Here is a 25,336-nt window from a genome sequence, read left to right on the forward strand (position 1 = left end):
AATAGTGAGGTGCCCGACCACCGTGGCTGTAAATTGTGCTTACCAAACAGCAAGCAGTATGAGCAGATGGCTTAAAACCCCGCCCGGGCCTTTTGGGTGTAGTAAATACTTCCGCTCTCTCCAGGCTCAGATCAGCGTTCCCTCAGTAGATATATACCAAAAAGAAAGAAGAAACAAGAGAACTGGCCATAGTGTAGTATATCTGAGTATCACATGTGGACACTTAGTTGCAGCAAACACCCTGGTGTGCACTTAAAACAAAAATGATAACCCGACCACCGTGGCTGTAGAATGTGCTTACAAGCTTTAAAACGCAGATGGCTTAGAACTCGACCTGCAATCATTAGGGTGCTGATAGGAAGTAAGGATATTCAATCACTACAGCCAGGAGATCTGTTTCCTAAATGTGTGACCCAAAAAAGGAAATAAACTGGCCATAGTGTAATACATCCAAAAACTGCTTTAATAAATAAAGTAATGCACTTACAATTAAAAGGTAATAACGCGTAGTTGCATATAAAAAGAAACGCCGGCTGGCATAGCGAACATGAAACGGAGCCCGTCCTCCTAGATTTAGGAGGACATTAATTCTCTTTTAGCGCAGAGATATATATATATATATATATATATTAATTATAATATAATTTTTTTTGTAAGAAATAAAGAATATAATTTGTGAAGTAAACTTAAAGCTAATTTAGAGAAGGTATCCAAATGTACCAATATTGAAATATAGGGACTATGAGTTAGTCTCAATATTATTAAATAATGAACTATTAAATTAGTACAGATAAAAAGAATAATAAGGTGGAATAGATAGCTGAATGGGCAAAAATGAAATGTTACATTTTTATAGCAAGTGGGGATTTGAATCTACTTGTATAGATGAATAAAAGACGAAATAAAGTGTATGAAATTATAAGATCATAAGTAACTACATAAAGGCATATAATAGGAGTAGAGCTCTGTTGGGTTATCAGTGAGACTTGATAAGACATTGCTTAGTTTCCTTATAAGCCAGTGCTTAATATAGAAGTCAGTGGTGAATAAATGGACAAACAGTACCTTTATGGGAGCAGAGTAAAAAACAGACCATCCACACGACCCAAGTCCAGCGACATGATGCCTGGTTTGGGAGTGGTGTGGTCGAAGTATTTAAGGGTGATTACTGAGTAATGCCGGTCAGCTGGCGCATGTAGTGCGCACAGCTGATAACCGGCATGGTTTCCAGGGAAACCTACAAAGCTGCCCCCTGGGCTAGATGTGTGCGGCCCCCACCGCGCATGCAAGTCGGAGTGGTGTCACGCGCACCCAGCCCACCGACACGGAATGCCAACTCGGCGGACTGCACATATCTGCCAGAGTGGCAAGATGGAGGCTGTGGGCGGTGATGGAAGACGTCCATCAGCCTCCAAAGGCACCACCCAGAAGAAAAAACTGGGTAGCTTTCTGTGCCGGGCAATTCCTTCGGTCGACCGCAGCCAGAGGAGGGCTGAGGGAAGAGATGGAAAGAAGATATGTCACCCTGCATAGATAATAAAAAGAGATATAACATTAAGTAATGAATAATCCATATTGCATATATACAAAAAAAAAAAAGTCAGAAGAACATTATCTGATGCAATAAAGAATATCTTGTGGAACAGCCGATCCCAGATTTCAAATACATAGTAGTATTGGACACAAAAAGGGATGGAAAAAGGGAGGGGGGGGGGGGGGGGGGGGAACAAGTGATCAGATTAAATTCTAATTTGGCATATGAGAATGGACTAGATCTAATTGCATGCCCTGTACAGTTGGGTAAATATTCAATATACAGTATTAGTTCAGACATATGAATATTATTTATAAATTATCAAATAAAGAGATAAAAGAGGTATGCATACTTATTCTATCAAATGGTTGCATGATGTAACAATGCTGACAATATGATATATCGTAGAGTAGTCATAAAGAATTTGTTTATTATTTAATATTACATTAGCTAGCTAAAATACAAATAAACATGTTCTATAGTGGTAATTTGATATGGGGGCCATAAGTAATGCTCATAATGCATTAGTGATAGTGCATAACGACAGATCAAGGAAAGAAATTATTGAATACTAATTAAAGAAATATGCTGTCTGAAAGTATACGTATGGTGCTCTTCACTAAAAGAGGGGACTCGATTGGTGGGGAGAAAATTAAAGGAACAGAGATTATTAACCCGGGAGAAAAACGGGGGGTTGAAAAATAATTTACCTTTCCATTCCCCCAGATGAAAAGCCTTCAAGATAAGGTTTGAAGGATATAGCGTCATTCAGGCCAGGGGGCAGGGTAGCTTTTTAGTAAGTAGATCCATCTTGCTTCCATTTGTAGGAGGGTCTTATTCCAGTCCCCCCCTCTTGGGTTGAGATGTATTCTGTCAAGGATCAAAAATTTAATTCTCGGGAAAATTCCGCCATGTACAATAGATACATGGCGTCCAGGAGGGAGGTCTGGATTTCAAGTTTGCATGCAAACAATATGTCTGTAGGCCCACTTCCAAAACTCTAGTTTGGTCTTTCCAACGTAGAAGCAATTGCAACTACATTAGAGCATATAGACTACTCCAGGAGTTCTGCAATTTACGAAGTGTTTTGGATAAAAAGTTTTGCCATTGGGGAGAGTTGGGTTTCTTTGAGTTGGCATATATTTACAATAGTGACAAGCGCCACACATAAATGTACCTCTAAACTTACAGTGTGATCTATTGGATTCACTTTTAAATTCGCTGCTGACAACTCTGTCACCAATAGATGATAATCTTCTGAAAGTAAAAAGGGGTTTGTCTGGGACAAAATGTCCTATGGATGGATCTAAAGTCAACATATGCCAATATTCCTCAACAATTGTTTTGACTTTGTGGTGGTGTTGATTAAATGTGGTAATTATCCTAAGTTTGTTAGTGTCAGTGCGTTTGGTATGGAGCAAGGCATTTCTTGGTTTCATCAGCACTTGTTTATAGGCTTTTTTAAGAGAGGCGTGTGAGTAACCCCTAGCCAGGAGTCTATCCCGTAACTTGGCTGCTTCCTTGATGAAGTTTTCTTCATCGGTGCAGTTACGTTTAAATCTCAAATATTGAGAATATGGAATAGAATTTATTAGGGGTTGTGGGTGGAAACTAGTAGCGTGCAGTATTGTATTCCCTGCGGTCTCTTTTCTATAAAGTTTGGTGCAAAGGTCCCCCTGTTTGCCTCTAAAAATCTCTATATCTAAAAATGTTATTCAATCCCTATCATAAGACATGGTGAAATTAAGATTAAAATAAGTTTTATTCATTCTTAGGAGGCACTGATCAAGCATATCGGGAGGGCCATCCCAAAAAATCAAAATGTCATTAATATAACAAAACCATCCCACAATGTAATCGGTATAAATAGCTAGATTTTCATCGGCTAGAAGCATTTGCTCCCACTCCCCCAGGTACAGGTTGGCATACGATGGGGCACAACATGTCCCCATCGCAACCCTCTGCACCTGGAGGTAGTGGGAGCCATCGAAAGTAAACACATTATGTTTGAGGATATACTCAAGTAATGAAAGAATTAATTCATTGAAGACTGGATCGGTAGCAGTGTTTTGTTGGAGAATGTGTTTAATGGCTGCCAGGCCTCTCTTGTGTGGGATCGAACTGTACAAGGTTTCTACATCTATTGTGACAAGTAAAGCTTGGTCAGGAATATTACATTCCTCTAAAATTTTGTAGAAGATGAACCGTGTCTCTTAAGTGGGATGGTAATGATGTTACATAGGGTCTGAGAAATTCGTCTACCAATTTGCTGGCATTGTCACTAATGGAATTAATTTCTGAGATGATAGGTCTACCCGGTGGGTTAAGGGGATTCTTGTGTAGTTTGGGGAGTATATAAAATGTAGGGACCTTGGGAAAATTATTTCTGATGAAATTCCATGTTTGTTTAGTGATAATATTATTGAGGAAGGCAGAGTCGACTAAAGTATAAAAATCTTTCTTTTTTTTTTGCATATGTTCAAATAATCGTCATTATTGAGGAGAACCACGTTCCCACCCTTATCTGAAGGTTTGATAGTAATTTGCTTATTTTTAGCAAGTGAGTTTAATGCGTCATATTCCTTTTTACTCAGATTTGCAGGACCTTTGGTTTTTATTTTGAGTTTTTTTCTAGGTCATTATTCACTAATTTAAGGAAGGCCGCAGCATTAGGACTGGTGCTAGGGGGTGGGCATATATCGGATTTTTTTTTTAATATCGATTTGGATGGGTTCGTTTTAGAGTACGAGTCATGTTCTTCAATTGACTGTAAGATTCGAGGTAAATCTATTGAATCGATCAGATCTGCTTTGTCGCTCTGCTCAAGGAGAGGGATCAACTGATCGAGTGCTTGATTCTCCTGAAGAGTGCGATCTGGATTTGCTTGTTGTTTATGATGGTTTCTTGAGCATCATTTTTCGGACAAAAAGTTGGAGATCTTTATAGAGTTCAAATTTATCTAGATTGTGGCTAGGGCAGAAATTTAATCCCTTCTTCAAAACTAATTTTTCCTCTTCGGGGAGGATGTGTGAAGATAAATTAATCACATTTAGGTCTCTGGTGGGCTGTATTAAAATTTCTTGCTGAGGAGCTACAGTGTGAAGAAGAGTGGGCAAATATTACATAGTTACATAGTTAGTAAGGTTGAATAAAGACACCAGTCCATCGAGTTCAACCTGAGCGAGTGTGGGTGCGTGTCTACAATTATCCCTATTTTTTAATTTAAGGTACCCATATAGCGCTGTGTCAATTTTTATGCAGCGCGCCACACATATATCGCACACTCAAATTTGTCCCTACCTTCAAGGAGCCCACAATCCAAGGTCCCTAACATTCATATACCAAGGCCAATTTTGGACAGAAGCCAATTAACCTACCAGCATGTCTTTGGAGTGTGGGAGGAAACCGGAGTACCCGGAGGAAACCCACGCAGGCACAGGGAGAACATGCAAACTCCAGGCAGGTAGTGTCGTGGTTGAGATTTGAACCAGCGACCCTTCGTACTGCTAGGCGAGTATTGCGAAGTCAAGATGTGCCATGCTGAAATAAAATCAAAAGGTGCTTCAACAAAGTATTAGTTTAAGGGTGTGCACACTTATGCAGCCATATTATTACCTTTTTTTGTTTGTATATTTACTTCACTCCACCTAAATAGGTTTCAGTTTGGTTGTTCAACCTGAGTTGTACAGTTTATTGGTCACACTAAAGGTGGAAAAAGTTTTTTGATATGGTTTATCTTTAGCTCCCTTTTTTACATCACAGAAACCTGACATTTTAACAGGGGTGTGTAGACTTTTTATATCCACTGTGTCTCTCTCTCGATCTCTCTCGATCTCTCTCGATTTGTCCTGTTAACTTTTTGCATCTATTCCAATACTATTCAGGCCCTGGGTTTTCAGCCTAGTTTTGTTTTAATGGACTGTGCTTACTTTCAAGATGTTTCACTGCAATTGACCTTGTGTTTGTTTTTTTGGTTTTTTTTTTCCCCTAAGCTGGCAAAGAGAAGTATTAGACTGCGTGATGGAACCAAACTATTGTCAAGATCTAAACGAGAATGGATTATTCCACCAGTTTCAATTAAAGAAGAAATGGACAATTCTTACAAAAATCCCATTGCAAGGGTAAGCATACTAGCATTGTACAAGTCAATGTTCAGTATTCAGCTTGTATGGCTGAACACAGTGGGGGTTGATTTACTAAAACTGGAGTGCAAATTCTGGTGCAGCAGTGCATGGTAGCCAATCGGCTAACTTCCGCTCAATTAAGCTTTGACAATAAAACCTGGAATATGATTGGTGCAGCTCTGCATAAAAAACAGATTTTGCACTCTCCAGTTTTAGGAAATCAAATCCAGTGTTTCCCAAACCTGTCCTCCTAAGGCTTTCTCTAGCTCACAAAATTTAAATAGCCACACGTAATTTAAATTACACAGCTGAGATAAAATGACGCCATCCCTAAGCTGGCCATACACTAATCAAAATTCAGCCTGTTCAGCAGGCACCTGCCAAATAGTTTAGTGTTTGGCTGTCCCCGCTTGACAGAGGTTGATTGTTTGACTTTTGTCGAAAGGAAGTGATGGAAAACTTTTCGCCGATCAGCTGCAGCCGCTGGTCATTGCATTTCCATGGTATTATTTGTGTGGACAGTTTTTTTTTTTTTTTTTTTTCTTTTTTAGTTTTTTTCTTTAGCACATTGGCAGAAAGAAGGGGGGAAAAAAGTGTTTCCATATGTGAGACTTTAGGACAGGTTTGGGAAACTTAACCACTTCAGCCCCGGAAGATTTGGCTGCTCAATGACCAGAGCATTTTTTGCGATTCGGCACTGCGTCGCTTTAACTGTCAATTGTGCGGTCGTGCGACTCTGTACCTAAACAAAGTAACGTCCTTTTTTTTTTTTCCCCACAAATAGACCTTTCTTCTGGTGGTATTTGATCATCTCTGCGGTTTTAATTTTTTGTGCTATAAACAAAAAAGGGCGACAATTTTGAAAAAAAAAACACAATATTTTGTACTTTTTGCTACAATAAATCTCCCCAATATTTATTTATTTTATTTTTTTTAAAGAAGCATTTTTTTTTTTCCCCCTCAGTTTAGGCCGATATGTATTGTTCTACATATTTTTGGGTAAAATCGCAGTAAGTATATTGATTTGTTTGCGCAAAAGTTCTGGCGTCTCCAAAATAGGGGAAAGTTTTTTTGCTTGTGGTGGTTTTTTTTTTTTTTTTTAACTAGCAATGGCGGCGATCAATTTTTATCGTGACTGTGACATTGCGGCGGACAGATTGGACACTTGACACTTTTTTTGGACCGCTGACATTTATACAGCGATCAGAGGATCGATGTTCCTATATACTAGGAACACACGATCTGTCTCCTCTCCCCTACTAGAACGTGTGTGTGTTTACACATCCACGTTCTGGCTCTGTCAGGAGCAATCGCAGGTGCTCGGCGGACATCGCGGGCAAGTGCATCGGCTCCTCAGTACCGCGGCGGGCGCGCACCCCCTATACCACTTTAAAGTAGCCGCCATACAGCTATGGCAATTCGTGCAGGGGAGCCATTCTGCCTCCGTCAAATGACTGTGGGCGGTCGGCAAGCGGTTAAACCTTTCCTTTGGCTGTTTTCTTCATAGTTTATTTTGTGTACCATCTTTTCTAATCTTCTATCACCGTTTTTTTGTTTTAATCGTACTTGGTCAAAAATCTCTCCCATGCTATATAGTTCCACTTTTGGTGCCTTTTTTGCAATTTTGACTTCTCCTTTTACATAATATTAGATCCGATCTGATGTCAAGCTGGACCCAAAAAAGAGAATTCGCTACAGCATAACTGGTAGAGGAGTGACGGAACCACCACTTGGCTTATTTATTATTGATGAAAGGACCGGAGACTTGAATGTAACTGGAATTGTGGACAGAGAAGAAATTGACATGTTCTTTGTAAGTTTTTCTCCATTTCTTATGATTTCCTTTTACATACCTTGGGTAACTCCCTCAATTTTCTGCAATTTGTAAGATGTCAACATTAAAGGGTTAGGTCACTTTTACAAAATAAAGCTGACTATACAAAGAAGAAGAGACACACAGGCGCCTCTAGGTTAGAACTTCTAGGTTAGAACTGTGACCATTTTAATGAGATACAGGTGCATTATCCACTTACGTGGAGGTTAAGGAAGTCAGGCATGAGTCCAACCACACTGGCGTGGCCGTTCATTGCAGAGCGTCGTTTTTCTGCCTGTGGGGGAGAAATCCTAGCCAGCAGCATCTCTGGGACCACATCGATAAAACCAAGGCTTGGATCAGGCCGATGGTGAGGGCTGGAACGCGGTGTCGGGCGTCATGATGTCACTGACGTTGCAGCAACCCACCAGTGGTAACAGAAATCACCCAAATGGCCCTGACCCTGGAGTGATCATATGAAGCTACTTATTACATAGTTGTTTGGCTCCTTTTTAAATCATAGTAAGTTTACATACCCTGGAATATTTGGCCTTGGTACACACACATGTTAAAATGGCAAATACAAGTTAATTTCAGAGAGTTAATGCCCGATGTAAAGGATGGGTGACCCTGGAACATATCGTCTCTGACTCTGAATTATGCAGGGTTTCTTGGCTTCCCAAGGACCGCACGTCTCCATCTGTTCTCTCCCACCCCCTTATTGGGGCTACCCTTAAAGCCTTTGAAAGAGCATATTCCACACACGCAGTATCTGCTAAATTTTGTTCCCTCACTCCAGTGCGAGGCAACCCATATTTTCTTCCAGGTCTTTCTAGGACCTTCCTAGCAGCAGAATGGCCATATGCAAAGATGTTGGCCAAACATTTTTTCCACAGAGGCAGATTTCATGTGGCGTACTGAACTTGCAGAGCTATCTAACACTGATCAATTTCTCTTCTGGTCTTATGTTCAACTTTTAAACATTACCTGGATAGTGCATCCCATAGGGCAGGCTTGACCAAGGCCTCTATAGCATTTGAGTCACTCTGCTTCCGCTCTCCTCGCAGAGTCCTGTGATTTCAGCGCTTTATGCTGCTATGTTCAAGGATTCACCTGCTCGCATTTTGGGATAATGCACTGAGAATTGAGACGGATGAGGCTGGCTGGGAGCGCATCCAGCTATATATTCATAAAGGATCCCTGAATGTCTCTACTCCATTATTACATTATGTGTATGATCAACCCTGCTAGGCTATGCGTCCCAATGCATTGGAGGTGTTTATACCCAACATGTCATGCTTCAAAATTGCGCCCGCTCGTGGAATGGTGAAAAACTTTTTTACCCTTTAAAAATCTCCATAGGCGACGTTAAAAAAAACAAAAAACAAAATAATCTACAGGTTGCATGTTTTGTTACAGAGGAGTTCTAGGGCTAGAATTATTGCTCTCGCTCTACTGATCGTGGCTTTTTTTTTTCCATTCTTTTTACCTTTTTATTTTTACACTGTTCTTTGAAAAAAAAAACATTGTCACTTTTATTACAAGGAATGTAAACATCCCTTGTAATAGAAAAAAAGCATGGCAGGACCTCTTAAATATGGGATCTGGGGTCAAAAAGACCTCAGATCTCATATTTACACTAAAATGCAATAAAAATAAAAAAATTAAAATTGTCATTTCAAAAAAAACAAAACAAAAAAAAAAAAAATGGCCCTTTTAAGAGCTATGGGCGAAAGTGACGTTTTGACATTGCTTCCGCCCTGCAGTGGTATGGGGACGGGTGGGGGCCATCTTCCCCTCGCTCATCTCCATACCCAGCAAGGAAGAGGATCCGATCGCCTCCGCCACTGCCGGGGCACTGCACTGAAGCGTGGCCGAAAGGGGGGCCCCTCACGGCTCTCCCCCCACGGCTCAGTATCTAGCCTGCTCAGTGCACCTACATGAGGGCTAACAAACTGACTAATCACACACTAATTGCAATTTAAAACGTGAAAGATGTGGGAAATTCAACTTAATAATTATAAACCTAATTGCAGTTTTTAATATGTGGTATGCAAATTTTTAGCACAACTGTACCTCATGAAGCCGGACTGGAATACTCGTACATTGTTGGGACGTTGCTAAGTAAGGCCTAGTCATTACTGCTCACCTTCACCATCACAGGAGTGAGCTTTTTCTCTGATTCAAATCCCCTCACAATTGAGCTCAGCGTTTGAGAGCTCACTACTGTAGTGGTGGTGAGCAGTAATGAATAGGCCCCACTTAGCAGCGTCCTTGGAGTATTCCAGTCAGGCTTCATAACACAGATGCACAGTTCATTTTCATCTATAGACCCACCTTGTCTGCATAGGCAGTTTTTTGGTAAAGGTGAACTAACCCTTTAATAAAATTATTATTTTATTTTTTTATTTTATATATATTTTTTTTTTTTGTTACAGTAATTGTATGTATGTATGTTACCTTCTTCCCTTTTACTTTTGGGTACATACTTTTGTGAAATTTCCAAACCCGCCGTGTATTATAAAAAGATGTGCTTGTGTACAGTTTGCATATATAGAAATATACATCGAATAGCATCCAGTTGGTTTTTAACATGGGAACATGAAATAGAATATAATACACAAACTTTGGAAGTATTTAAAACCCCACGCTAATCAATGTCCCCTCCCACAGACTGATTGCTGGAACAACATAATCTAAATGTCTGCTTTTACTTAAAGTGACATTAGAGCCCCCCTCCAGTCCTCCTCCCTTTTTTTTTTTTTCTATTAAGATTACAAACCTGATGCAATGGTTTTGCATGGAGCAGCCCCGATCCTCTTCTAGAATCCTCCGCTAGTGCTCCAGGCCTCTCCTCTTCGGCAAGTACCCTCATGGAAAGCTTGGCACAGCATTTGATTGAATGGCTAATGGCTCCGGCTGCTATCAATCTGCCTAGGGAAGAGGGAGACAGCAGCGAGAGCTACTGCTCTTGTGCACATCGCTGGAAAGGATCTGGCTCAGGTAAAAATAGGGGAGGGGATTCTGCAGCACAAAAGGTTTTTCGCCTTAATGCAGTAAGGTGGAAAACCTTAAAGCTTTAGAGCCACTTTAAGCTTCAGCCGCAGGACGACACAGTCCCGAGTCTTCTCTTCACTTCTGCTTGGGTGTCTTTAGGTGTCCACACCACAGTCTGCATAATGTGGACACGCCCTATTGGATGGCCACTGGTGGTGTCCTCAAAGAGAGAAGAGGACTGACGCCCTTACAGGGGGGGATGGTAGGGGGCTGGTGACCTCAGGGCACCATCAATGCGCTGGATTAGCAGCCGGGCCCCCCATATTCCCCTGTACTGTAACCAGTGGCAGCAGCAAGGGATCAGGATGAGGGACTTAGGTGAGTATTACTGGCTTCACCAGGTAAGGGGGGAAAAAAGACTGAGGTTAAAGGTTGTGGGAGGGAGGGGTGGTAAAGTTTTTTTTTTTTTTTTTTTTTTACTTTTATCCTGGAGTGGGGCTATTGTTGCCACTAGTCGTCTTCCAGTCATCTTCAAGGATGACTTAGAGAGAGGCTCCTCCCACCTAGCACAAGAAACGCATGATCAGCATTATAAAAAGGCTCCCACAGCCGACAGCCCCTCAGTATATGTGTTTCCTCCGGGCCAAGATAGGAACTCAGAACTTTTTTATTTTTTTTTTTTCTTTCTGTTTGTCCTCCGTGCTAGGTGGCAGGGGCCCTCCAACCTTTCTATCCCAGTAGCAGCAAAATCCAGAGATTTTTGTTTCCGTCAGAAGAAATGGAAGAATTGCTAAATCTATCTATGAAACTTTGGAATTGGAAGAGGAGGAAAGCAAAAAATTGTCAGTACTGGTTATATGCAGGTCTTCAAACCAAACAGGCTTGACCATTTCCTATTCATTCTTCCCTAAAGGAAATGGTTCTCTAAGAGTGGAAAGAACCAGAAAAGTCTTTTCTGCATACATCATGGGACACAAAGTTAGGCTAATATTCATTACCTGCTGGGTTATGCTTCATCTCCAAGTGAATGTACACTGGTAGACCAAAGGTCTTTAGACAGGAAGTGATCCCCTATATAACCCCTCCCATACAGGAAATACTTCAGTTTTTTACCAGTGTCTGCAAATTGGATGGCACGGTTATTTGAGCTCTCTGTGCTCCAGGTCTCTAGTCCCACAAACTGTTCTTAAATGAATCAAGGGATTGACCGATCGGATCCATTTGACACAGGCTTTATATGCTTAGATAAATGGTACCCGAGCCTTGCAAAGAAGACTCAAGATCCTGCAAGGTTTTCCCTGTAATGTGGAATCCTGGACACCACAGCGCTAAGGCATTTCTGCGGGGTGCTGTACAGGTTCAAGGGAGTGGACCTTAAACACGAAAAGGGTACCCAGTCCTTGATGGTCCTCAAGTGACAGGAACCCGGCGTGAAGGGTGAGGTATGGGCAGTGTTGTATCCCCTGAAGGACCTGAGGCTTCCGGGCAATCTGAGTCGCTGCGCCTATCTGGGATTGTGCCTACAGTCAACGCTGCTGCTTCCCTCTTTATCACTAAGGATGAACTGTCCTCAGCCCTAGCCAGGTTAGAGCACAGGATTGCTGGCATGATTTCCTCCATCCTGCAGGGTGGTAAGAAGTGTGACAGATCCCCCTCCCCGGAGCCTCCTAGTCTGGAGCAGGAATGGGTTGCGTATGGGGAAGAGCTTAACGCTCAGGATTCTGTGGATGCCCTGGCGGATGAGTCTGCTTCCGAGCAATCTAGAGAAGAAGATATCCAGTTGGTGTCTGCCTCTCAATCACAGAGGCTTTTGATCCTGACTCTTACTGAAATGGTTCGTTCTGCCTTTAAGATGCCTCTTGCAGAGGTTATTGAGCCTCCCTGGTCCTCTTTGGGATCCCTAATGCCTTTTAAGGCCACGCAGGCTTTCCCCTTACACCCTCTGTTGGAACGGGTGGTGTATGCTGATTGGGAACATCCTGATAGGATTTTTTCCCTCCAAAAAGGTTTTCCCTTTTTATGTCCCATGGATGAAAAGTTCGTTAAGAAGTGGAGCATACCAGCCGTAGTTGCAGCAGTCTCTTCCTTAAACAAGAACTTGACTTGTCCGGTAGATAACGCACAGAGCTTGAAAGACCCTGTTGACAAGAAATTGGAGGCATTATTAAAGGCTTCCTTTACTTTGGCCAGTTCAGCTATTCAGCCAGCTGTTGCAGCAATTGGTATCTGCCAGTCCGCTCATAATCCGCTCAGATCAGTTCAGAAGGCCTGATAGGCATAACCCGGAGAATGACTGCCTGAAAATAAGGCAGGTATTCCTCACGTGTGACAACACTACTGCACTTAGGTTGTCGCTGCTTGTTTTCTCTTTTTTGTATTTCTCCTAAAGGTGCCTTCTACCCTACAGTGTGCTGCCTCCTGCCATTGTGCCAGTAACTTTTCCCTGTGGTAATACACCCAGGCTACAGATTTTCCCCTTTTTTTTCAACTGACTGAATTTTCACCAGGCTTCACTTTTTAAATAACTGTCTGACTCTCTGCTGCTAATTTTAATTGTGTCCTATCCCTGGACATTTTTAACACCTCCCTCCCATCCTGCAAACAATACAGCATTGCTTAGAAGTTGACATATACTAGCGCAACAAATCATTGTTTATTTCTCGAGCGCTGTGTTTTGCTATTGATGCCTTAAAGCAGTGGTTCTCAACCTGGGAGTCGGGACCCCTTGGGGGTTGAATGACAATTTGCCAGGAGTCACTGAATCCTGGGCTGTTCCTGAATTCCGCACCGCTCTCCCAGCCTTTTCGTGGCTGCCCAGCAGGGCTGTCCCTGGAGCCTGTGGCCGCCCAGCTAGGCTGTACTTGGAGCCCGCGGCTGCCCACTCAGCCTCTTCGCATCTGCCCATTCAGTTTACGGCATGGCTGGGGGGCAGAGACTAGAGGTCAGCTGACTGGTGAGGAATGTGAACTGGGAGGGGCTCGAGGAGACCCCATCCCCTGCTTTCGGCATAGGTGTCACTGCTGCGAGACACCACAAAGTCGGAGACACAGTAACACTACCTGTGATTATAGTTGCCATTAAAAGTCCCCACTACAGTTCTCAGATCAGCAGATGACCTTGATTAAGAGCACCTAAGTTGGCTAATCAGAACTCCAGCTCTGCCACTGATCCCATTCCCCCCACCAAGGAGTAAGAGAAGAAATAAAAATAGAGAATACATGGAAGGGGGAGGAACAAAGAAAAAGGGAGAGAAAGAATAAGAGAACAAGAAAGACGGCTAGAGAGAGTGATGGGGGGGGGGGAAACATTTAAAAAAAATTAGGATAGAGAGATAAAAGGGAAAGGAAAGGAGAACAAAGAGTGGTACATCCTAAAATGTACCAGAAGGGGTTTTAATACTGTACGAGTGGAAGGGACTCAGGGAGCGCTAAATGTCCATGGTTTAGGGGTGCAAATTATTTTTCTTGCCTTAGGTGCTGACAACCCACACTACGAAAATGATTTTTATGGCTAGGGGTTACCACAACTTGGGAAATTTTATCAAGGGGTCACGGCACTAGAAGGTTGAGAACCACTGCCTTAAAGGATTCAATACAGCAGGTTTCTCATTTGGCTCTTTTGTCTGTACATATGCGCAGACATTCGTGGCTTAAGACCTGGTCAGCCGAGTTTCCTTGTAAAAAGTTATTGGCAAGTTTCCCCTTTCATGGGGAACGTTTATTTGGTGATCACTTGGACAAATATATCCAAAAGATTTCCGAAGGGAAGAGTTCTCTACTGGCGTCCCTCGTTTAAAACCTCAGGGACTGCTTCCTCAAATGTCTTAGTGCCAAGGCAGTTCTGCCACCAACAGGGCGCTAGGGCCAGGGGCAAGGCCAGGGCCAGAAAAAGCCCTGGGTCCAAAATTCTTCTAAACCAAGCCCTCCTTTTGAGGGGACGCCCCCACTCCATCAGGTAGGGGGAAGGCTGCTGCACTTTGCGGACATTTGGAAAACAATAGTTCAGAACGAGTGTCTCAGGACTCCTCGACTATTACAAGCTGGAGTTGCAGGGGGCTTCCCCCTCAGAGGTTTTTAACATCCAGCATTCCCTCGGATCCTTCAAAAAAGACTTATTGCTTCAGGCACTACATCATCTAGTGCATCAAGGAGTGATTGTAGAGGTTCCTGTACCCAAAAGGGGCGCAGAGTTTTACTCAAACCTATTTACGGTTCAAAAACCAAACTGGGACACAAGGCCCATTTTGGACCTAAGATCCCTGAACCAGTATCTGCTGATCCAGTCCTTTTCAGATGGAGTCCATCCGCTCGGTAGTAGCCTCACTCCAGATGGGAGACTTTCTAGCCTCCATCGATATAAAGGACACGTATTTACACGGACCTATCTTTCAGCCTCATCAGAGATTCCTGTGATTTGTAGTAGAGGAACATCCTTTTCAGTTTCTGGCTTTACCCTTTGGGCTTGCTACAGCTCCCCGGGTGTTCACAAAGGTCCTAGCACCAATACTGGGTCTTTTAAAGGCCCAAGGGATCCTGGTGCTCAGGAATCTGTACGACCTCCTGCTCAGAGACCACTCACTACAGGCTCTAGAACAGAGCATAACATGCACAGTGCGGTATTTGGAAAGCTTAGGCTGGATCATAAATACTGATAAGTCAACCTTGAGACCAGCTCAAAGTCTAAAGTATTTAGATCTGATCCTAGATACGGTCCAAGCAAGTTTCTTGCCACCCACAAGGATCTGTGCCCTGAAGAATCAGGTGCGTCAGATAATGGGCACCAGACAGCCCTCCATTCGGCTCTGTATGAGTCTTCTCGGGAGGATGGCATCCTCCTTCGAGGCGGTACCCTTTGCCCAGTTCCACTCCAGGCCTCTACAACAAGACCTCTTGTTGGCTTGGAACAGGAGAGCACAAGCCCTGTTCTTATCTCCTCGGGCACGCTTAAGCCTAAACTGGTGGTTGTAGGATCAGAACCTGCGAAAGGGAAGATCCTTCCTCCTGGTAACTTGGAGAGTACTGACTACAGATGCCAGTCTCTCAGGCTGGGGAACGACCCTAGAGGGACTCACAGCTCAAGGGAAATGGTCAAGGACAGAACAGATCCTGCCCATCAACATCCTGGGATTATGGCCCTACGGTCATGAACGGTGGAGCTTCAGGACTGCCCTATCGGGGTTCAGTCCGACAATGCCACTGCAGTGGCCTATATAAACCTCCAAGGTGGTACCTGGAGTCATTCAGCTCTAAAGTAGGTGAACCACATACTAGCCCGGGCAGAGGGACCGTTCATATCCCGGGAGTAGAGAACTGGAAGGCATATTTTCTCAGCCGCCAGCTAATCTGCCCATGGGGATGGTCCCTAGACCCAAGAGTGTTCCAGAAAATTTGCCAACGTTGGGGATGGCCAGAGGTTGACCTACTGGCATCCAGGTTCAACAAGCTACAGCAGTTTGTGTCCCGAACAAGAGATCCTCTGGAAATCAGAGCAGATGCTCTGGTAGTTCCATGGAGCCAGTACTCCCTGGTTTATGCTCTCCCTTCGATCCCTCTCCTTCCACATTTTGTTGCGCAGCATTCGGAGAGAGGGAGTTCCAGTCATTCTGGTGGCACCAGCCTGGCCCAGAAGGCCCTGGTTCCCGGAGATTGTGAGACTAACAATAGACGGTCCATGGACACTTCCACGGCGCCCCGATCTACTGTCTCAAGGTCCTATATTCCACCCAATTTACAGTCTCTAAATTTGACGGCATGGCTATTGAAGCCAGGGTGTTAAAGGACCGTGGCATCTCGGGACCAGTGGTGTCTACCTTTTAGTGAAGTGAATGCTAGAAAAGCTTGTCACTAGAAAGATCTATCATAAGGTCTGGAAGACTTTTTTATATTGCTTGGTGTGAAGCCAAAAAACTGCATCCTCGGAAATATGTGATTGGGAGAATTCTCTTTTTCTACAGTCAGCTGTGGAAATCAAATTGGCTTTGAGTACAATCGGAGGTCAAGTTTCGTCCCTATCAGTATTCTTCCAAAGGCCTTTAGCCTCCCATTGACTGGTCCAAACCTTTATGCAGGGGGCAACTCGCTTGCTTCCCCCCCCAATTAGGTCACCTATGTGTCCTTGGGACTTGAACTTGGTGCTGTCTGTGTTACAGAAACAACCATTTGAACCTATCAAGGAAATTCCATTAGACTTGCTGTCACGCAAGCTAGCCTTCCTGATGGCTATCCCCTTGGCTAGAAGGGTGTCAAGTTGGCGGCCCTTTCATGCAAGGAACCACACTTGATCCTCCACCACGACAGGGTCATGTTACGACCTGTTTCATCCTTTTTGCCAAAAGTGGTGTCGGCCTTTCATTTATATCGGGACATTATTTTGCCTTCTTTTTTTCTCAGCCTCAGTCGGCGGAAAAGAGACGACTGCATTCTTTGGACATTGTCCGGGCAGTCAAGCTTTATTTGTCTAGATCTGCAGAGATCCGAGGATCAGACTCCTTTTTTATTTTACCAAAGGGACCCCCCCCCCAAAAAAAAAATCTGAAGATGAGGTTTCCATTCAAAGAAGCTACATGCCTAAAAGTGCCCCAAGTTGTATGCTTCCTTATCAAGTGTTTAAGAAAAAAAAAAAAACTGAACGGAACTCCTCCTTTTGAAGATGCAGGCTCTTAAAGACCTGATGGATAGGTAAGGGCTGAAGGGTATTTAAGTCGAGCCTGGGAAGCCTACCCTGTGAATCTTGAACCGGCTCTGGCTGTTACCTGTGAGGCATGTACCCTAGATCTTTGGCTAAAGCAGTTACACGCTTTTTTGTAGGCTGCCACTCCTAAGGAAGAGATCCTGGATATCCTACCAAATTTAAATAAAGCAGTGGCGTACATTGCCAGCACATTCACTGCCAGGTCTACGGTCCTTATTAATGAGGCTAGAAGGGCTATCTGGCTTAAGTTGTGGAGTGGGGACACAGCTTGGAAGTCCAAACTTTGTGCTTTACCCTTTTTGGGAGAATTGCCGCAGCTAGGAAAAAGGGCTTTCCTCACTCAAGAAGCAGCAACAATCAAAGGAATTTTTGCCCATTCAGATGCCAACAAAACAAAGATTTTTTCAGATAAACAGGACCAGAAGAAAGGATGACCGTACAGGAAGGGTAGAGAAAAAGGATGTTTTCTCTTTAAAACCTCCCAGTCAAAAGCAAGTTCTCAATTACTTGGTCTACCAGGTGGGGGGGAATACTGGGGGCCTTCCTCTCATATTGGCAGGCCATCACCAACAACAATTTTATCCTGAACCTAATTAATTTTGGGCACAGGATAGAATTGGAGGGCAGACCCCCATAAAAATTCCTTGCAACGATCCTAGCAAGAGATGAAGAAAAAGCCACAGCAACGTTATCCGATCTTCTTCCAGCATATCCTGAAGAAGGGATAAGTTACATTCCTCCAGGTCAGAGAGAGGGTGGGTTTTATTCTCACGTATTCTGAGAAGACGGCCGTCCGGGAAATATCTTCTCATTCTGAATCAAGTCAATTTGGTTGTAAAATACAAGCGATTTGAGATGGAGTCGATCTATACCACCAGGGAGCTCTTGAACCGGGAGTTTTCATGGCTTCTCTAGATCTGAGGGATGCCTATTTGCATATCCCAATTCAGCCAGAGTCCAGGAAGTACCTCAGACTCGCAATAAAAAAACCCAGAGCAAAATTCTTTCTTTTCAGTGCAATGCTCCTGCCATTCAGACTAGCATCTGCTCCACTGATTTCCACAATGGTGCTGACAGGGGCATTGCAAGTCCTAAGATCTGGGGATTCAAATCATCCCTTATCTAGATTCTCTTCTGTTATTCGCAGACTTTGAGGAGGAGGCAAAACCTGAACAGGATGATCAAACACCTTCAAGACCTAGGGTGGCTGATAAATGGGGAAAAGTCATACCTCATCCCTTCGTAAAGATTGACCTTCCCGGGGTACATCATAGATTCATCTTTAACCAAATTTTTTCTGAAGGGAGGAAAAGTTTCTGAACCTAACCTCGGCGGTGACTAAGCTCAGAAACCTGAATACAAAACCTAATGAGGATCCTTGGTCTATTGATGGCAGCCATCCCTGGGGTACAGTTTCATGAGACCACTCCAAGCCTTCATGCTTTCAGTCTTGGACAGGAAGGAGGCATCTCTTCTAGGGCTGGGGAAAAAATCGATTTTAAATCTTGAATCGAGTTGAGAGGCCAAATCGATTTAAAAATCAAAGCAAATCGATTGTTTTTTTTTTTTGTTTTTTTTGCACCGTGCCGGTCCTGAGGAGCTGCGGGCAGGGGTTTTTTTAGGTGAGGCCACGGCTTTGGCCTAGTCCGCAGTGTCTGGCCTCGTGGACTAGGCCGAAGCCGCGGCCTCACCTAAAAACTCCTGCCCGCAGCTCCTCAGGACCGTGCAGTGTCCAAAAAAAAAACTCAATTCGAATCATGAATCGAGTTGTTTTTTCAAAAGAAAATAAAAAATCGCCCAGCCCTAGTCTCTTCCATTTCTTATGATTCCTCAGGAAATAAAACTATCAATCAGGTAGTGGTTGAGACAGGAAAACCTCTCAAAGGGTCGGCTTTGGTTTCAACATCACCCAGTGACCGTTACTACAGATGAAAGCTCACGGGGGGTGGGAGCTCATATGTGTGGACAAATGGTCCAAGGAGTCTGGTACAGTCGATGGGCCTGCCTCTCCTCCAATGCGAGAGAACTAAGGGCAGTTCTGAAAGCGCTAATAGCCTGGTCCAGCCCTAAAAGAAAAGCATGTGCAAGTTCTCTTGCATGACATTACAGCCGTGAGTTATATCAAAAAGCAGCAGGCTTTATAAATATTGCGGAAGATGTTCTAAGTTGGGCAGAAGAGAACCTGCTGTCCTTATGTGCTGTGCACCTAAAGGGAGAACTGAACACACTGGCAGATTTTCTAAGCAGGAAAGAGACCATATTAGAGCAGATTGTGGAAAAATTAGGGAATCTTTGCACAGACGAGAACAGAATAGTGGATCAGATCTTTTTGCTCCAGAGGGACCCACTCAATTTGGGTCTAGACTTCCTATCCCAGCCTCTCATGTATGCTTTTCCTCGTTTTGCACTTATCCCAAAAATCATCAAGAAGATAAGATTCTTGGTGGCGAAGGTCATTCTGATTGCCCCCTACTGGCCAAAGAGGTCTTGGTTAACGGAGTTGCTAAAACTCAGCAGAACAGATCCCTGGAGACTGCCTTGCACACCAGATCTCATCCACCAGGGGGTGGTGGCGCATCCTGCATTGAACCAACTTTCTCTGATGGCCTGGCTTCTGAAAGGGATTTATTAGTATGGAAAGGTCTGTCAGAAAAATAGACACCATTTTCAGTAGCAGGAAAACCTCCACTAACACATTATATGCAATAAAATTTGGAAGAAATTCTGTGGGTGGCGTGAAGTTAATACTTATAGAATCAATTATCCCAGCAGTACTTGATTTTCTTCAAGCGGGGGGCAGATCTTGGTCTAGCACTCAGTACTCTAAAAGTCCAGGTGGCTGCTCTGTCAAATCTAAGTGTTAGGTTAATCGAAGAGCCATTGATCAAGATTCCTGACGGCAATAGGGCGAAGAAGAGTCCAAGAGTTAGAAGGTTCCGATTTTGAGATTTGTCCACCATATTGCAAAGCTTTTGTAAAAAGCTGTTTGAGTTTCTCGGACTGTTCTACTAGATTACGGACCCTAAAAACAGTACTCCTGGTGGCGCTGGTTTCAGCCAGGAGGGTTAGTGAAATTCAGGCCCTCTATTGCTGAACCGTTTTGTATCATTTCACAAGACAACAAGATTGCCCTCTCACTTGATCCAGCCTTACTTCCTTAGGTGGCTTCAAACTTTCATCGGACAGAGGAAATCAAAATTCCTTCGTTTTGTGGAAATCTGAAAAATTTAAAAGCAGCAGAATTCAACAAATTGCATGTTAGACGTTGCATGATTGCATACACTGAGCGTAGAAAAGACTGGAGATCCTTCCCTAGTTTGTTCTGTTATCCGGGCACAATAAGGGCAGGAGAGAGTCAAAAAATACTATTGCTAGATGCATAGGTGTGCGCAGCCTCTTGCATTAGGGTGTGCACTCCAAAGCTCACGTACATATGCATGTGTATATGTACTGATGGTGTCAGTAGGGCAGTGGACAGTGTCATTAGTTTTATTTTATTTTTAAAGAAATTATTTTATTTTGTAACCTTTTTTTTGAGGATGAAATATCAGTGGTCTAAACAGGGGGTAATATGCACCACACAAGGCGATTAGGGTGTGCCCAGGCACACCTGGCACACCCTGTGCGCACGCCTATGGCTAGATGGATGAAGTCAGCGATCAGTGAAGCATATCAAGCATCCTTTTTTTTTTTTTTTTTTTTTTTTTTTTTTTACACCACCTTCAAAAGTCAATGCTCACTATACAAGAGCGGTATCTACAACGTGGGCTGAAAGGGCCAGAGCTTTGCCACTCCAGATCTGCAAGGCCGCAGCCTCCTGGTCCAGTTTCCAGATGTTTGTGAAACACTACAGGTTGGACCTGCTCTCAAGTCAAGATCGGACCTTTGGCAGGAAGGTACTGCAAGCTGTGGTCCCACCCTAGTTCTGCTATGTCCTCTCTGTAAGCCGCCCTGGATGATGACTTGGTCAAAATAGTGTTAATACCTGTTAACTCACTTTTCCAGAAATCTTCCAGGACAGCACCAGTTCCCAACGCAACCCCCCACCCTTTTTTTTTTTTTTTTTTTTTTGGGGGGTGTCTAGGGGACATTTACCCTTTCACTACTGTCCTATTTCTTGTCTTAACAAATAACCAAAGGCTCAGATAATTTTTTGAGGGGCTGCTGGCTGTTGGAGCCTTTTAATGTGAATCATGTGTTTCCTGTGCAAGGTGGGAGGAGCCTCTCGCTCTGGAAGATTCCTAGAAAAGTGAGTTAATGGGTAATAACACCCTAGGGTTTGTTTGTATTGCCTCTTTGTTTACCTTGAGCATGGATTTCTTGCCTTGGAGTCTTTATGAGATCCCCATGACACATGATAAACAAATTAACCTTTTCCCAATTTTGGCATTCTATGAATTGGATAATAGCAATACAAACTATTTTAAAAAGTAGGTGCCCTGGGAGCTCTTTTTATGGATTAAAACATGCATATTAAAAATTGGTCCATTTTTAATAAGGAGAAATAAAGCATTACATTGGAATAATTCATACTTGCCACTAAACTGTTTGGGAGCGTTCCATATGGCAATTGGATAACACAGCAGTTTATAAATTGGCAAAATCTAATCTAAAAGACATTCTTCTTCCTTTTTTTTCAAATGGTGATACAATATATTTGCTTATTAGTAGAAGATAAAGGTTTCATCTGAGCAATTTTCTGACCTGAGATCATTCACTATACAATCATTTAATCCTTCTTCCTTTTTTTTTTTTTTTTTTTTTTTCTTTTTTAATTCTCAGTTAAAAGGTTATGCCAAGGATGAGAATGGAAAAGATGTGGAACCTGCTATAGATCTTCGAGTTAGTGTTGAGGATATTAACGATAACAGTCCGGTGTTTACCAGCGAAGTTTTTGTTTGTTCAGTTGAAGAGCTGTCTGCTACAAGTAAGTGTAGTATTTTAATATCCATAAGAACAGTTCAATGAAAAATTGATTTGAAGTGGGCAGATTTTTATATACAGTAGGGCATTAGGGCAGGGGTCGGCAACCCATCAATAGCGGGCAGGTGATGGGTGGATCGCGTCCCTTCTTTGCAGACCCCTGGACTGCTTCTTGCACACATGTAGAGTGACACAGGGAAGCAACAACTTGGTATGCTGCGCCGCTAACCAGCAGAAGGAAAGGGAGCCTGGACAGGAGCAGCATTTACTGGAACCAATTCCCTGTAGTTCCTTCCTGCAACAGCTGCTTTTTCTGCTGCCTGGGACCACCCTTGTGCTTCTCAGGTGCCCTGTGGGATTGTTTCAGGATTGACAGCAGGCGAAGGAGCCAGTAAGTCATTTACTGGTCCCTTCCTTTTTCTGTATAAACACATTACCAATCACTCATTGTGTTCATTTATAACTGAAGCGTAGTAAACTGTTTTTTATGCTTCAGTTTGTGAATGAACAAGTAAGACTGTGCAAAGCTCATCTGTTCATTCTTTTATGTGCAGCAGAGGCTATAGAGATGCAGGACTGTCCTCAATCACTTTCACAGTCTCAAAAGTAAGATATCAGAGTTCATACTTCACCCTAAGCCCCCCCCCCCCCCCCCTCCAGCAGGGCCATTAAGGAAATTGTAAAAGATGATATAATAAAGATAAACAACTAACTCCGCCCTCATTTTTAAACCGAGGTTATATTTTTACTTTTTTGTTATTTACTTCCTTACTATTTTAGTTAGGACTTGTTAGTTGTGTTTTTTTTTAATTTATTTATTTATTTTTTGTTCTTAAGAAAATAAGAGCGCCACACCGCAGTGTTCTTTGAACTTTTCATGTTGTTCAGGTAGCTCTCCACCTCTCAAAGGTTGCCTACCCCTGCAGCTTTTCTTTATCCTGCTTTTTTTGTGCACAGAGTAATGTGGAGACAGCAAAGCTTATTGAGTGTGTCCTTTTTAACAGCCTTATCATGCTGGGCTGATGAGGTCTCTGTACCAGGGTCTTACACCCTCTGATGTGGACTAAACATGGCTTTACTGCTTGTTTTTGTCATAATGGAATATAAAATTTTTAAACCTAGAATTGTGTAGCAGAGTTTTCTTCTAAGTCCTTTCCATGTATATGAGCACAATCCTAAAACTAAACGGCACCTTTTTAACGTACAGTAGATTAAGTAATGTTTAAATTATAAACTAAACACAGTTTCTGCATAATGTGTTTTATAAGTCAGGATTACAGTTAATGCAGCATTACAATGCCTACACATAATGCTTCACATTATGCTACACAGTTGTGCTCAAACGTTTGCATACCCAGAAATTGTGAAAGTGAAAATATGACTGATCATGCCAAAACTGTCTTTTATTTAAGGCTAGTGATCATATGAAGACATTTATTATCACATAGTTGTTTTGTCTCAGAAATCACCCAAATGGCCCTGGTCAAAAGTTTACATACCCTGGAATGTTTGGCCTTGGGAGACACACACACACACACACACACACACACACACACACACACACACACACACACACACACACACACACACACACACACACACACTAAAATGGCCATTAAAGGTTCATCTGTGCATGTGTGGCTTTTGTGGCTTGCATCTGTGGCTTTTTTAATTGCATATTTAACCACTTGACGACCGCCTCACGCCGTTGTACGTCGGCAAGGTGGCACGGACAGGCAAAATCACGTACATATACGTGATTTGCCTTCCGCGGGTGGGGGGTCCTATTGGACCCCCCCCGGTGCCCGAGGCGGTCGTCTTTTGTCCCCCGGCGATCGGAGGTGAGGGGGAGGTCATCCGTTCGTGGCCCCCCCCCCCCCTCGCGATCGCCGCCGGCCAATGGGAACATTCCTTTGCTGCTGTATGCTAAACAGCAGCAAAGGAAATGATGTCATCTCTCCTCGGCTCGGTAATTTCCGTTCCGGCCCGAGGAGAGAAGACAGGTATGTGAGTGCACAACACACACACAGTAGAACATGCCAGGCACACAAAACACCCTGATCATCCCCCCCCCCCCCCCCCCCCGTCACAAACTGACACCAGCAGTTTTTTTTTTTTTTCTGATTACTGCATTGGTGTCAGTTTGTGACGGTTACAGTGTTGGGACAGTGAGTATTAGCCCCCTGTAGGTCTAGGATACCCCCCAACCCCCCCTAATAAAGTTTTAACCCCTTGATCACCCCCTGTCACCAGTGTCGCTAAGCGATCATTTTTCTGATCGCTGTATTAGTGTCGCTGGTGACGCTAGTTAGGGACCTAAATATTTAGGTTCGCCGTCAGCGTTTTATAGCGTCAGGGACCCCCATATACTACCGAATAAATGTTTTAACCCCTTGATGGCCCCCTAGTTAACCCTTTCACCACTGATCACCGTATAACTGTTACGGGTGACGCTGGTTAGTTTTATTTTTTATAGTGTCAGGGCACCCGCCGTTTACTACCGAATAAAGGTTTAGCCCCCTGATCGCCCGGCGGTGATATGCGTCGCCCCAGGCAGCGTCAGATTAGCGCCAGTACGGCTAACACCCACGCACGCAGCATACGCCTCCCTTAGTGGTATAGTATCTGATCGGATCAATATCTGATCCGATCAGATCTATACTAGCGTCCCCAGCAGTTTAGGGTTCCCAAAAACGCAGTGTTAGCGGGATCAGCCCAGATACCTGCTAGCACCTGCATTTTGCCCCTCCGCCCAGCCCACCCAAGTGCAGTATCGATCGATCACTGTCACTTACAAAACACTAAACACATAACTGCAGCGTTCGCAGAGTCAGGCCTGATCCCTGCGATCGCTAAGTTTTTTTTGGTAGTATTTTGGTGAACTGGCAAGCACCAGCCCCAAGCAGCGTCAGATTAGCGCCAGTACCGCTAACACCCACGCACGCAGCATACGCCTCCTTTAGTGGTATAGTATCTGAACGGATCAATATCTAATCCGATCAGATCTATACTGGCGTCCCCAGCAGTTTAGGGTTCCCAAAAACGCAGTGTTAGCGGGATCAGCCCAGATACCTGCTAGCAGCTGCATTTTGCCCCTCCGCCCGGCCCAGCCAACCCAAGTGCAGTATCGATCGATCACTGTCACTTACAAAACACTTAACGCATAACTGCAGCGTTCGCAGAGTCAGGCCTGATCCCTGCGATCGCTAACAGTTTTTTTGGTAGCGTTTTGGTGAACTGGCAAGCACCAGTGGC

The 25,336-nt window shown here is 43.6% G+C and overlaps 1 protein-coding gene across 1 annotated transcript in view; it reads left to right on the forward strand.

Moving 5' to 3' along the window:
- DSG2 (desmoglein 2) overlaps positions 1 to 25,336 on the forward strand; it is a gene marked incomplete in the record, with an annotated part of 107,198 nt that overhangs the window by 36,585 nt on the left and 45,277 nt on the right. The window contains 3 exon segments of the mRNA XM_073631514.1: positions 5,527 to 5,655; positions 7,310 to 7,471; positions 21,941 to 22,085. Of these exon segments, the coding sequence (XP_073487615.1) occupies positions 5,527 to 5,655; positions 7,310 to 7,471; positions 21,941 to 22,085 (436 nt within the window).

This window comes from Aquarana catesbeiana, linkage group LG05 (genome assembly GCF_042186555.1).
Source record: "Aquarana catesbeiana isolate 2022-GZ linkage group LG05, ASM4218655v1, whole genome shotgun sequence".
In the NCBI taxonomy this organism is placed as follows: Eukaryota; Metazoa; Chordata; class Amphibia; order Anura; family Ranidae; genus Aquarana; species Aquarana catesbeiana.